The sequence below is a fragment of the Pecten maximus genome, unplaced genomic scaffold, assembly GCF_902652985.1.
Source record: "Pecten maximus unplaced genomic scaffold, xPecMax1.1, whole genome shotgun sequence".
In the NCBI taxonomy this organism is placed as follows: Eukaryota; Metazoa; Mollusca; class Bivalvia; order Pectinida; family Pectinidae; genus Pecten; species Pecten maximus.
Window position 1 is genome coordinate 1 of NW_022980816.1, and position 13,199 is coordinate 13,199.

At 34.6% G+C, this 13,199-nt stretch overlaps 1 protein-coding gene and 1 long non-coding RNA gene across 2 annotated transcripts; both read right to left on the reverse strand.

The window, feature by feature from the left end:
* Positions 1-174: 174 nt before the first annotated feature.
* LOC117319726 lies at positions 175-1,264 on the reverse strand. Its single transcript, XR_004530810.1, has 3 exons — positions 1,036-1,264; positions 651-734; positions 175-269 (listed from the first exon to the last, which is right to left on the reverse strand). It is a non-coding gene; the product is annotated as an uncharacterized LOC117319726 (long non-coding RNA).
* A 4,143-nt stretch (positions 1,265-5,407) lies between these two features.
* On the reverse strand, positions 5,408-12,361 carry LOC117319727 (NEDD8 ultimate buster 1-like; the record flags this gene model as incomplete). Its single annotated transcript, XM_033874482.1, is given in 10 exon segments — positions 5,408-6,475; positions 7,309-7,468; positions 8,036-8,119; positions 8,613-8,718; positions 8,859-8,947; positions 10,343-10,443; positions 10,647-10,698; positions 10,971-11,078; positions 11,773-11,849; positions 12,252-12,361. Coding segments are annotated over 10 exon segments (1,048 nt in total), but the record flags the coding sequence as incomplete, so codon positions are not given.
* Between the last annotated feature and the right edge of the window lie 838 nt (positions 12,362-13,199).

Below are 13,199 nucleotides of genomic sequence, written 5' to 3' on the forward strand. Positions count from 1 at the left end.
CTAGTATATATATATACATATATAAACCTACCCTGTACTAGTATATATATATACATATATAAACCTACCCTGTACTAGTGTATATATATATACATATATAAACCTACCCTGTACTAGTGTATATATATATACATATATAAACCTACCCTGTACTAGTGTATATACATATATAAACCTACCCTGTCCTTAAAGTGAGGATCTTCTCCTTGCTGGAGTAACAACTTCAGTTTTCTAGGATCTGCTTCCCTGATGGCACATCCTATCTTGGTCTGTAAACAATAACATGGAGAAGTTTATTGTTCCACTACATAATCATACATTCAAACAAAACAAAAATGGAATATAAACAAATAAAAAAAAAAAAAAAAAAAAACCACATTCTTTCAATATAATGATGGATTCAATCGGAAAACAATATGTACAATTCATCAATGGGAGAGGAATATTTAACAGTTCCCAAATGAATACCATATGGTAGTTTCATGACAAATTTGTTAATTTTTTAAATTAACATGGAATCTTTCTCACAGAAGAGGTTGATCTAACCCCTTAAACCCATGACAGTGCTATATACACAGGAAAGGTCCAAATAGTATCTACAAGGCTAAGAATATTTCAGGTTCCTGTGATTATTTACTATATAAACATACCTGAGCCAGTTGGTGCATCTCCCCAGCCATGATTAGTTCTTAACATCATACACTTCCTCTTTCAAAGTAATTGTAGAATGAAAACTGTTAAAAAAAAAGTTTAAAAAATGATACCATATGTTATTTAACATCAAGTTTTCCAATTCGTTTTCATAGCAAGAATGTCTAACCCTACACTGATACAATGACAATGCCGCACATACTGTTACTGTACATATTCATTAGCCCTATCGAGTATCAAGCAAAATGAACGTGTCAACCTTTTGTCAAAGGAAGTCCTTTATCACAGAAGTGTGTCAATGACAAGAAATGTAATGGCACGTTTCTGATAAAATATGGTACACAATTTAGATAAGTAAAATGTTCTTAAGACACTGAACTGTACCTTTGCAGAGAAATCACAAATTTTTCAACAGCAGTTTATACGTTTCTATGTACGCGATCGCCATTTTGATATTTAACTTCCGGTGCATTCTAATAAAGTGTAAGAACCCGACAGAACAAATTCTCCGGAGACAAAAGCATATAATTTTCTATCTATTTTACAACTTATCAACAAATTCTCCATACATGGCATAAACAAATGTTAACAATACTGTGCTGCTTGATGTAACCGTAGTTAAAACAAATTTAATATATTTTTAATTATGGTCTCTACATTTCATATTAAAGAGCGCAGTAAGCCGTGAGGTGTGACATGAAGTTGGTTCTTTCTATCATGCCAGTTTCTACAGTAAAAACATATACTTATCATAGGAACAAAATTAAACTTACCAAATCATGTTTTTAAAAATGCCATTTTAAAAGAATGAAATACCTTTTAGATTGTTTGTTTCGGTCCGATTCGGTTCGTTTCGGTGATTCATCGTATTGTCAAAAAAGGTCGGATGAATTGCGCGTGACACGGGTAAATTAATATAACAGACAGTGCATGTGACACGGGTAAAATAATGTAACAGGCAAGTGCACGTGACACGGGTAAAGTATTAACGGTAAGTGCATGAGACAGGTGAAATAATATAACTAGCAGTGCACGTGACACGAATAAAATAATACAACGGGCAGTGCACGTGACATGGGTAAAATAATGTAACGGGCAATACATGCGACACGGGTAAAATAATGTAACGGGCAATGCCGTATTACGCGACACGGGTCATATGTAAAATATGGGTAAGCAGTGATTGGTAAGTAAAGAAAAGATAAATAAATGTACATCAGACATCATATTATATCCACTGTATTATTTAATGCATTTAAAACATCGCAGCTAAATTTTAGAAGACGACACGGAAATCACGATATGTACTGAACAGAGCGATTATAGAGCACGGATAGTTCACGTGACTCGTTAATTAAGTTCAATGGACTAAGCATTAGTAAACCACAGAAAAAAACGTCAAACGAAAACAAAACCAAAAACATGTTCAGAAATGAGCAGCTGGTAAACACACAAGGATCCCAGCATAAACACAAGGAAAACCCGGTAACACTTCAGACAGAAGAAAAACGTCAATCACGCAGACGACGACGAATCCAGAACCGTGGAAGGAAGTATTACAGAGACAAAGAAACTATGGAGAAGCTGTCCATAAGTATGACGTGAAAACGTGCACGGGAAAAACAGTACAAAAGTGTACATGTAATGCGTCTGAGGACAGACGACACGCCTTGTTTGAACTATGGAAGACAAAGGGATTTCATCAATCTAATTAAAATTAGACTTGTAATTTCCACTCCTCTATGATGCTTTACGATACACTGTAATACAAGATCATCTCGTATTGCAGTGTATCATAGAGAAGCGAAAATTACAGGTCTTCATCAAACACAATCTGTTAAAAATCGGGCGTAGTACGTAGTAAACGTAGCCATGTAGCAACTGGTTATAATCAGTTTGAAAGATGAAAACAACAACAACAACAAAAACAAAAACAAAAATGAAAAACAAAAACAAAACAACAACAAAAAACAAAACAAAGGGAAAATACAAATAGAAATATGTAAGAAAAACATGGGATGGAGGAAATGACAAAACCTTAAACTGCTGAAAGGTCAGAAGAATTTGGATACAAAGATGGAATCGAAGGGGAAAACATTCAACAAACGTAAACAAGATGTGTGTGCATTTCGTGATTCATATTCAAAGCTCAAGATTTCCGAAAACGAAACGAAATGACAGGGATCCAGGCCAGGGAAATGAAAAGTTTTGATAAACAAAAGGTTAACAGAAAACAAAAGTATCAAAACAATCAATTTGTATTCACCAAAGGTACTTTTTACCCCCATATCACGTGTAACCGATACATACTATTAGTAGATAGTAAATTACATATAACTTTTTCAATATATGATTTAGGATCGCGAAATACGGTCTGGAACATGTGGCGGGAAACTTTTGCCAAATATGGCAGTTGTGAAATGGCTGCTTGTTTGGTAGTTTTGGTGCAGTAGCAAAAGTAATGTGCTATCCAGACAGTTGCACTGGCCTGCAACGGGATCTTCCTTTACGGAGCACGTGTCTCTACCATTTAAAGAAATCATTCATAACTATTTGGAAAGAGGATATTTATAGACTGAAGGGAACTCAAGCAACAAAACAGTCAGACATGTTTTCATCTTCCGATTGGATGGGCAGTGTCCGCAATACAACGCAGACAGGGTACCATGTTTTCTAGAACTACAAAACCAGGAAGTGCCGGACTTCAAGGAATTTTGATAAGAAAGAGCTGACGATGGTAAAACAATAAAACTCAATCCTTTCAGTACAGGAAGTCCGAGCCTTTAAAAATATTCTTCAAATACGGGATAGGTGAAAAAGATTACAGTCACTAACAATCCATCGAGGACGATCAAATTAAAGGGTATTCACTGAAATTAAAGTGTCACTGATGTCAAATTTCCTTAAGGATCTTTTAGGTCTTTGCTAAAAAGGTATTATCCCACCTGTACATGGTGACATTTATTTCAATCTCGCACATGCCAGCTCAACATCAGATAAACTTACAGATCCACCAGAAAGTGACATATCCGGTTTTAAACTGGAATGAGTGCTTTTTCGTTTTATTTTTTTTAATAATGTCTATGGTTGAATATAACATGTACATTCGTTGGTAAGTGAACTCGGCGCTGGTTAACATTTCCAATGAATGTTTTCAGAATTTATATAATTACGACTAATGCCCACAAAGGGAAACATTTAGTTAAATCAAAGAGACGATACAAAATATTTGGGGTTTATTTGATGCTTTTATAAGGACTTTTGAATTTATAAGTCAACATTGTTGCGAATATTTTTTAATATCCAATTTCAATCTGTTAATTCGAGGAAGGTTTGTTTGAGGTGAAAAGAGTATATTTTGAACGGATTTGTTGTTTTTGACTTCCAATTACATATATGGATAAGTTTCACTTTGTATGATTTTTGATTTGATTGTGCCGGTCGAGATAACAGGAAACGTTGGGTTTGAAATAACATATTTCCATTGCCATAAATCAAAGAAAAAAAGGATTAGGCACAAGTTATTACAACATTTTAATTATTAAAGCGTTGAGTTCTATTATCTTCCATGGATTTGGAGTATCTGTGTTCGAACAAGGGGTAGGTGATCGGTCCTTGGTATTGTTGACAGGAGGTTCTAGATTAAAAGTCTTTTTACAAACAATGCCCTATGCTCTTTTCACATGAGGAGATGATGGGGCACGTCCAAAGTGATGCACTAGCTTTACACTTACCAAACATCGTGAGATCACGTGATTTTGTGACGTCATATTTAGCGACCATCTGCTTGGACATCTTCCTTAAACCCTTGTGAATTCTTGTATTCTTGTACACCGACGCTATTGGGCATGTTTCTAATGCCCGCTTCCACCTCAGCCTCTTCTGTCCTTGGCTCGTGTGTACGTCATTTCCTGTCCACAAACTTTTTCTTTCGTCCTTATCATATTCGTTTGTCAATCACAATTATTTTCTTGAATTCTCTTTGGACATTTTCTTCTGTCCATTTTCACCGAGATGTGGTCCTGCCTGTTTTGCTGGTCCTCCATGGATGTTAATTTTCCTCAGCTTGTGCTATTCTGAATTCAATGTGGTGTTTTAGATAATTGAGAATCAGTGAGCTTTTAATTCTAAGAAGTGTTCTTTCGGTTTCCTTGCAACACTTGCGAGTTTCTGTGAATCCTTCCAAATCCCCAGACTCGAGTAATTCTAACACTCTAAATTTGACAGTAAATTGCAACTTACACAACACACAGTCTAATAGTATGTATTCAATGTGGGGCATTTTTTCGTCACACATGTTACAACATAGACAACCAAGTTTGAGTCGTCTGCTTTGGAACATGAACTTGCCATTATGTAGAATCCGCTGTCTAGATTTATAATCGACACACTGTTTCTAATACTTGACGAATTTGACTTGCGAAAACTAGACTTGATTTATGGCACTTTAATGGTCAAATGCCAATAATCGATGTCGGGACAAAGGTGACGTCATATGTCATTGACGATCCCACTAAGGGGAGATAATTACATATCTGTCGTGTGTAGCACAGCTCCATGAAAATCTCTAGATAGGTACACCATAAAATGTTTCAGTTGTACAATTTATACAAAATGTTTAGAAAAAATCCCTTTGTGGCTTGTTGGAGTTGATTTAAAATTAAATTTGTTTTAATATGAAGAGATTTTGTCAAAACTCTCGTGAAAAAAAAATATTTCAGGGAGAAAGTCTGTCACCAATTTTACATTCAGTATATGTAAATGGATGTAAAATGTATTTTATTTAAGAAATTGTTCTCCATTGAAAGTGAACTTGATCTTACATACAATTTGCACTGATGACAATGTCTATAAGCGTTAATTAAAGATAATCACCTTGATGTTTAATTATCCTAACATCAGAAGTCAAATTGATCCTAATTATAAAATATTGACATCTGAATAATTTCTTATCAATGGCTCCATTTTGTTATTAACCAAGCGATGAAACAAAGCATCTTTTTGAACTCTGCAGGACGTTGGTTCTTGGAGAATTTCTCCTTAGGGAGAATTTTCTCTTCTTATTTCAATTATATATTGTTCATAGTCAAATTACTGGTAAGTCATTAATCCACATCTTTAAAAGTCTCGAGTAAAAAAAAAAAAAAATATAACATAGAACTGCATATTTTAATCTGTATGCCACAGTAACAATTTAATATTGATAAAAATATTAAACATTTCAATTAATAAGTTAAAATATATTTCTGTTTACATGTACATAATGTAACAAGTACTTTCTGTGGAATTCTATATAAAAAGACACATTTTTAAAGAAATTAATTGCTAATTTAATATATTTTTCAACAATAATTTTTTAAAAATTCAAAATCTGTGAGAAATTTTCAAATGCTTACTTCACTAATGTATCAATTCAGCCTGATAATTCTTTGGGGAAAGAGTATCCAAAATAGCTTTAAAGATATTCTTTCTCTAAAAATATATTTTGATTTCTCTCCCAACACTTTGCTGGTGTTATTAAGCACATCTCGTATTTGCTTTTGCAGTTATATGGTCAAATATGGTGTTATATATTACACCCTTATACATGAACTACCACACCTCATGGTAAATTATAAAATGTCAATTTGAAGACTGTAACAGGAACATCACACATATAAATGTCAGCTTTTAATACTCTCCAGCAGGGTTTTATATTGGTTCAAGAACTCGGCCTCATCATGTAGCGTTAAATCTAGGTAGTCATCTTCGTCTTTTGCGATGTCCGACACAAGATCGTCAAGGACCTCTTTCTGTTTCCTGCTATCTTCATATGGTGAAGTAGCTGACGAAAGAAAAATGAAAACGTCAACAGGAATATCAATGACGCAATATGTCTTGTGATGTCACAATTTCCCAAATCAGCCAAAACACTGATGTTCTTTAATTAATGGTAATAAATATATTTATATTGAACAGGGGAACATTAAAATTTATTTTCATAAGAGTTATGTTCAAAACAAGGAAAATTTACAATCATATTTAAATAATTTAACAAACAATCAATATTTAAATAAATTATTGGTAACAATGAAGATATAATATAGATACCCATGTTGTATTCATGACAATCCAATTTCAGTTCAGTCATTGACGTGGATCGCCAAATGGCAAAATACATGCATTTAATTTTTTTTCAAAACTAGGTCAATGTAATTTATTTGAGCAAATTTGATAACCCTCCCAACATGCAAATGGCCCAATACCACAATTGAAGGCCCCTTGAGCTAATTATTGAGCCGAGGTCATCCTGTACAGGTGAACTATAACTGGTTTAAGTAATACAATGTATACCTTATGAACCAAATATATCTTGAAATTTTTACAATTTAATTTCAACAACTTGGATAGCTCTGCCTTCATCAAAGGGAGACTACTGACCCTGTAGGCCTCACATTTGGAATTTTGCCTGATTTTTGTAGGATTTTAACTGAAATATACCAAAATATCATTATAATCCCACACTTTGTATATCTTTTAAATGTAGTTCTGATCATTTTTAGTCACCATAAGGGTAATTCTATTATCCAACCCCTGTAACAATGTTCCTTGTATGTTAAATAGATTTAAAATCAGTAATTTAACAAACCATCCGTTCATGCCTGTAATACTACATACCTCCAGATGATGATGAAGATGCTGAAGACGATGATTCGCCATTGGGACTCGCTATCACACCTCCAGATTTGATCAAATCTTCTATTGCCCTCTCAATACTGCCACTGTGTTTCTGTAGAGCATTTCTTGCCATATCACTCTCAAATCCCATCGATATTACCTACAGTTATAATCACATAAATGGGAAATTCTTTAGATTGTAACAGCTAAAACATACAGGTAATTGTAAGTACATGCACATTGTAATGGGCCAATTAAGTGAGAGAATAGACTGTTTGTCACAATTATAGCATGAAATTTCACCAGAAAAAAGTATGTATGGTGTATGTATGCATATCAGTATTCTCAATCATTATTTTCTATCACAGCAAAAGTTTTCTGATATTCATTTCATGTCAAAATGTCCACATACTTCATAACTCAGGTCATAAATATACTTCATGCTTCTGTGTCAGTGTTCAAAGGGAGATAACTGTGTTATTTACAAATGGTTTCAAGATCTAGCTAGACTGTGCATTGCTACTGCTGACAAGCTATCAGTAATACATTCATAGGACCATAACCACCCTTTAATAACATACTCACATCTTTATTGAATAACAGTTTTAAAGCCATGACATTTTAACTGGAACTGAAATAAAACAGAACCTGAGCATTTTTTTAAATTAAATTTACATGACCAAACAAATACAGCCAAGATTTGGGTTCTCCCAAAGTCAGAGTTTACCTGAGCGAGCATGTCGTCTGTGATAGGTACCGAGGAACTGCTGGGGTCGGGCAGATCTAACAGTTCAGGATGGTTCTGTAGCACCTGAAATGGAATCCATTACCAGGAATAGAAAACAAAAGGCCCATCTGACCTGTTAAGATCATTCAGCTAGACATTAAATCAGTCACAGCAAAAAACATTTTCATTGAAGATCTCAACTATGTGACAATGAAGCTAGGTTGACAGGGACATGAGAGACCTGGAAACCAAGTATGATAGTATAATTTTGATTTAAACAATTTATTGTTTAAGGGCCTATCGAAAATTGGAGTCATTCAGGGCAAACTTAAGCAATTGTATCATAGTTACGGGGTAATGATCTAGAATATTTCAGAGGTATGAGCAACCCGTGGACTAAGGGTTCAGGTGATAATACAGAAACAACAATATCAATATTATTTTTTATCTTTTAGTGTTTAGCACCTGTATTGATATATAATAAGTTACAAGTAGTTCCAATGAAAGCAGATTCTAACAAACCAGTGTGTTACAGACTCATGTTTTCTCTAGCGTATCATGTTGTAAGATGACTCACCTCTAAGGCTAAGCTAAGGTCGTTATTGGCTTGGCGAAGTGCCTCTGCAGACGCCCCATTCCTGAAGCCCATGGACAGTAACATCTCATAGGTGTCCACATTTACCCTGTAACAAAGTGTGAATATCCTGACAATAGGTCTTCCAGAAATGAAGATTCTTAAGACAGACAGAATCTCCGTTACTTTTTGACAAAAACAAGGCAAATTTAAGGGATTTTTTGACTAATTTAGGGCTAAAATACATACTTATCCCCCTTTGCAGTTGACCCTAATCTTTTTTGTATTTTTTTCTTCCGTCTCTCCTCTTCCACTTTTTCAGCTATTTCCTTTTTCTCCTGAAACAAATTAAACATCACATTTGTTTAAAACAAATCATACAAAACAATGACCTAGCTTGCTGAACGTGTTCATAACATTCGAGAAGAACAAGGTTAGTATGTACATTGTTATTGAGAAATAACACTTGTGGCAGGGCATAACAAGAGATCCCAGAATCTTGCGCCATTCTCATTTTTGTGATCCAAACGGTTGGTTGTTTGTTTATGAAATATAGACGGACCTGGCAATTTTATATTGTTTTCAGACGAGCCTTGACAAAGACTTCCAAGGCCTGTATTAGCATTTGCAGGTCCTTCAAGATATATGTTTGAAATATTACATTGAAAAACTGAAGAACCAGTTTGTCCTCATAAACGAACAGGCCCTTGGTGCAAACCTTTGAATGATTTTTTTCTGCCCTATGAAAGACTTACCTTTTCTCTACTTTTGCCTATGTTTCTACCCCCTAATCACATGATAACATGGGAAATCCTACATAAGAAGTCTAAGACAGATCTTAGATGAACTTTCTGACATATCGATAATAAATTTCAATTCTAAAAATTTAAGATGGCTGCCTATAAGCCATTTTGATTTCCAAATCTTATTCAAAAATTGAACTGACATAACATGGGACCAAGGGGAACCTACATGTGAAGTTTGAGAAATATACTTCTCAAGAAATAGCGAAAACAAGGATTGTTTACAGAGAGACAACGAACCAAGGATTCAGGGCTGATATTGACGCCCACCATTGAATGATTTTTATTGGTTCTATATCACACTGATCTGTCTATTTTTCCCTTCTTTCCTCTTACTAATCTGAAAACAAGGACAAGTGGAACATACATGTTTGAGAAACATACCTCCAGTACTTTCCAAGAAATGGCCATAACAAACTTCAATTCTCAAAATCCATGATGGCCTTGTGTGGGATATTTTGTTTTTCTGATAAAAACCTAAATTGAATTAGCACAACTATGGATCAAGGGTTTACCTACTCATCACCTTTTAGAAATATCCCTCCAGTATTTTTCATGAAATAGAGATAACAAGCTTCAATTTAAAAAATTCAAGATGGCCGCCTGTCTGCCATTTTGCTTTATATACCTGATCGATAATCTAAATTAAATTGGCACAATTAGTGACCAAGGGGAACCTATACATGAAGTTTGAGGAACTTTTCAAGAAATAGCGATAACAAGGATTGTTTATGGATTGACAGACGACAGACAAACGACAGACCACAGACATAGAGCGATTTGAATAGCCTACCATCAGATGATGGATGGATTTACAGAATAAGGTAGCAAAGGAAGCCACAGAAAACTAGAAATATTCATACAAGAGGCCTATTTATCTTAACGGTTACCATAGTTTGTGATAATTTCCTAATTAAGTGAATATGTTACCTCACGCTTTTTCATGATGTATTGGACTGAAGCCTCCACATTTCCATTGGTTACTCTAAGAGCTAATCGTCCTTCCCTCTCCTTGAAGCCCATCTGTATCACTGCAACACAGAAAACAAAAGTCCAAATATGCCTGTATGATTCATACCAATTCTGTAAACTTAAATCTGGTTCTAATGCAATTTTTTTATTAAAGCTCATTTGCCTTTGTTTTTGTCAGCTAAAATTTGAACAAACACATCTGTCAAGCTTCCACGGTAAAATGATTTGAGGTACCAATAACAATTTCTTTAAAAAGTTCTACCTTGAGTAAGTTTGTCTCCATCAACAGTCAACCTTTGTAGCTCTTCTTCAGCCTAAAGAAAACAGAATGAGCAAAAATAAAATAAATACAACTGTTTTAACCCTTTTTCAAAGCTGTTCTAGATTACAAGTCCTTCAAGACAACATTTTCTCAAGATATCCAGTGCTTAAAGATACTTGTGGTCAATAAATTTCAATTTGTAATTTTTTTTGTGATCAAGGTTAAAAGGTTCACTAATTAAGGGATATTGTGCTGATAAAATGCAATTGATATATAGTAAATTAAATAACAGAGATAACATTGACAGGTAATACTTCACACTACCTTCCCGAGTAATCTGTTGGCTTCCTGAATCTCGTGTTGGTGGAAGGCCACTATACCCTGCAGAAGGTGTAACCTCATAAACAGGGCAAGCTCGGTCCCAGAACCTCCCTACAACACAATGTAACCTAATAAACAGGGCAAGCTCGGTCCCAGAACCTCCCTACAACACAATTGTCACCCACCAATGAATCATCTTTACTGGTTCTATGTCAGACTGATCTTTTTGTTTTTCTAATCAAAAATCTAAATTGAACTGACACAACTAGTGACCAAGGGGAACCTTCACATGAAGGTTGAGGAATATCTCTCCAGTGCTTTTTATTTTTAAGAAATAGCTATATAAAACACTTCAATTCTCAAAATCAAAGATGGCTCCCAGTGGGCCATTTTGTTTTTCTAATCAAACATCTAAATTATATTGGCACATCTAGGGACAAAGGGGAACCTTCACATGAAGTTTGAGGAATACCTCTCCAGTACTTTTCAAGAAATGGTGATAACAAACTTCAATTCTCAAAATCTAAGATGATGGTGGGCTAAAAACAAACCAGGTACACCAACGTTTTGAGGCACATATTGTGTGTGGTGTTGAAAGAGTAATACATGCACATTTATATAATTTATTTTGTTATGCCATTAGTCCAGGGTTTAAATATTCTTATTTCTACAAGTTCTATCCAGCATTATAGTGCATGGTTCACATGTATATATATATATCATAATCAATGATTTGTTCAAAGGACACTTTCTCTGAATTTCAAACCCAGAAATACTTATTGCATTATAAAATCCCAACACCTACCTTCACCGCTAGCAGTCTCTCCATGTTGTTGCCATAAGTCCTCTGAAAACATTCCTCACTGGCATGTAGCCGACTGGCTGAAAAACAAAACACAAATTAAAGTACTGAGGTACTGAGAGATCAGAAAAGGTATTTTAAACCGATATCTGGTATAAAGGTATTAAAAAAATTCTAATGTCATCATGTTTGTAAGAAATTCAATACAATCTTTTTTTGTTTAATATTTAAGGGTCCAAAAATCTGATAGTGTTTTTTTTTTTTCTATTTCTGAATAAAACGAAAGAAAAATCAGGTTATATTTTCAGTGATCTAGTACCAAGATGCTCTAACAGATTTAGGTAAGTTGGCCACTCTTTTATAATATAGAACAAATAAAACAGTATTAAATGATTTTACATACATCAAGTGATTAGTCTATCTTTAACCTTTTAATGATTTTTACCTGCATCAGGTAAGTCCTCAACATTTTAAGATTTTACCTGCGTCGGGTAAGTCCTCAACATTTTTAAGACAGAGATAGCACCAAACAATATCTAGACACAGGACAGCATAATTGTCTACAGCATTCAAGATGTCTGCACGACACTTTCTGGAAAAAATGAAAAAAAGAAATATACATGGCTGCAATTATTCTTATGATATGAAAAGGAGGATACAGTAGCAATTACAATTTATTATTATTGTTCATGTGCCAATTAATTAATCCTCCAATTTGTTAAAAATTTGTGTAAAAATATGTACATTTACTCTACCAGTATTCAGCAGAGAACATACTGAAAATTAAATACAATGTACATATTGTATATACACAGTACATCTACATCATGATCCAGTAATTCATTTATATCTTCTTAAAGACAATTTGTCAGTATGATCATGTCAGGGTATTGAGCTGACCATCACTGCACCATTGAAAAGTTATTTTTAAGAATGTGGCTGTTGTTTCAGTGGTATAAGATGCAGGTATTTCTAGCTAGATAATCAGGTGCCACAGATTATGAGTTCAAGTCCCAGTTAGGGCACGAGTCAATGAATTGTATTCCTTCACCATTTGTGCTGACTGTACTAATTACACCTAATATAACCTGACCGTGCTAAGATCATCATTGCACTTATTGGTTCAATTATGATTCTTTAAAATTTGAAAACACCAAAATAGTCCATCTACAGTATTGTATAAGGAAGCAGCTGTGATCCTTCCAATACTGCTGCTGACGACATAATGATACCTATATATGTCACCTTCTTTTTGAAGGCGACACAAATATGGTCAACATCCAAGATGGCTGCCTGGGAGATGAGAAAAACCACCGGCCTACAGTCAGTACCTGGCAACTGCCCCACGTAGGTTTCAAACTTGCAACCCAGAGGTGGAGGGCTAGTGATAAAGTGTTGGGACACCTTAACTACTCGGCCACCGCGGCCCC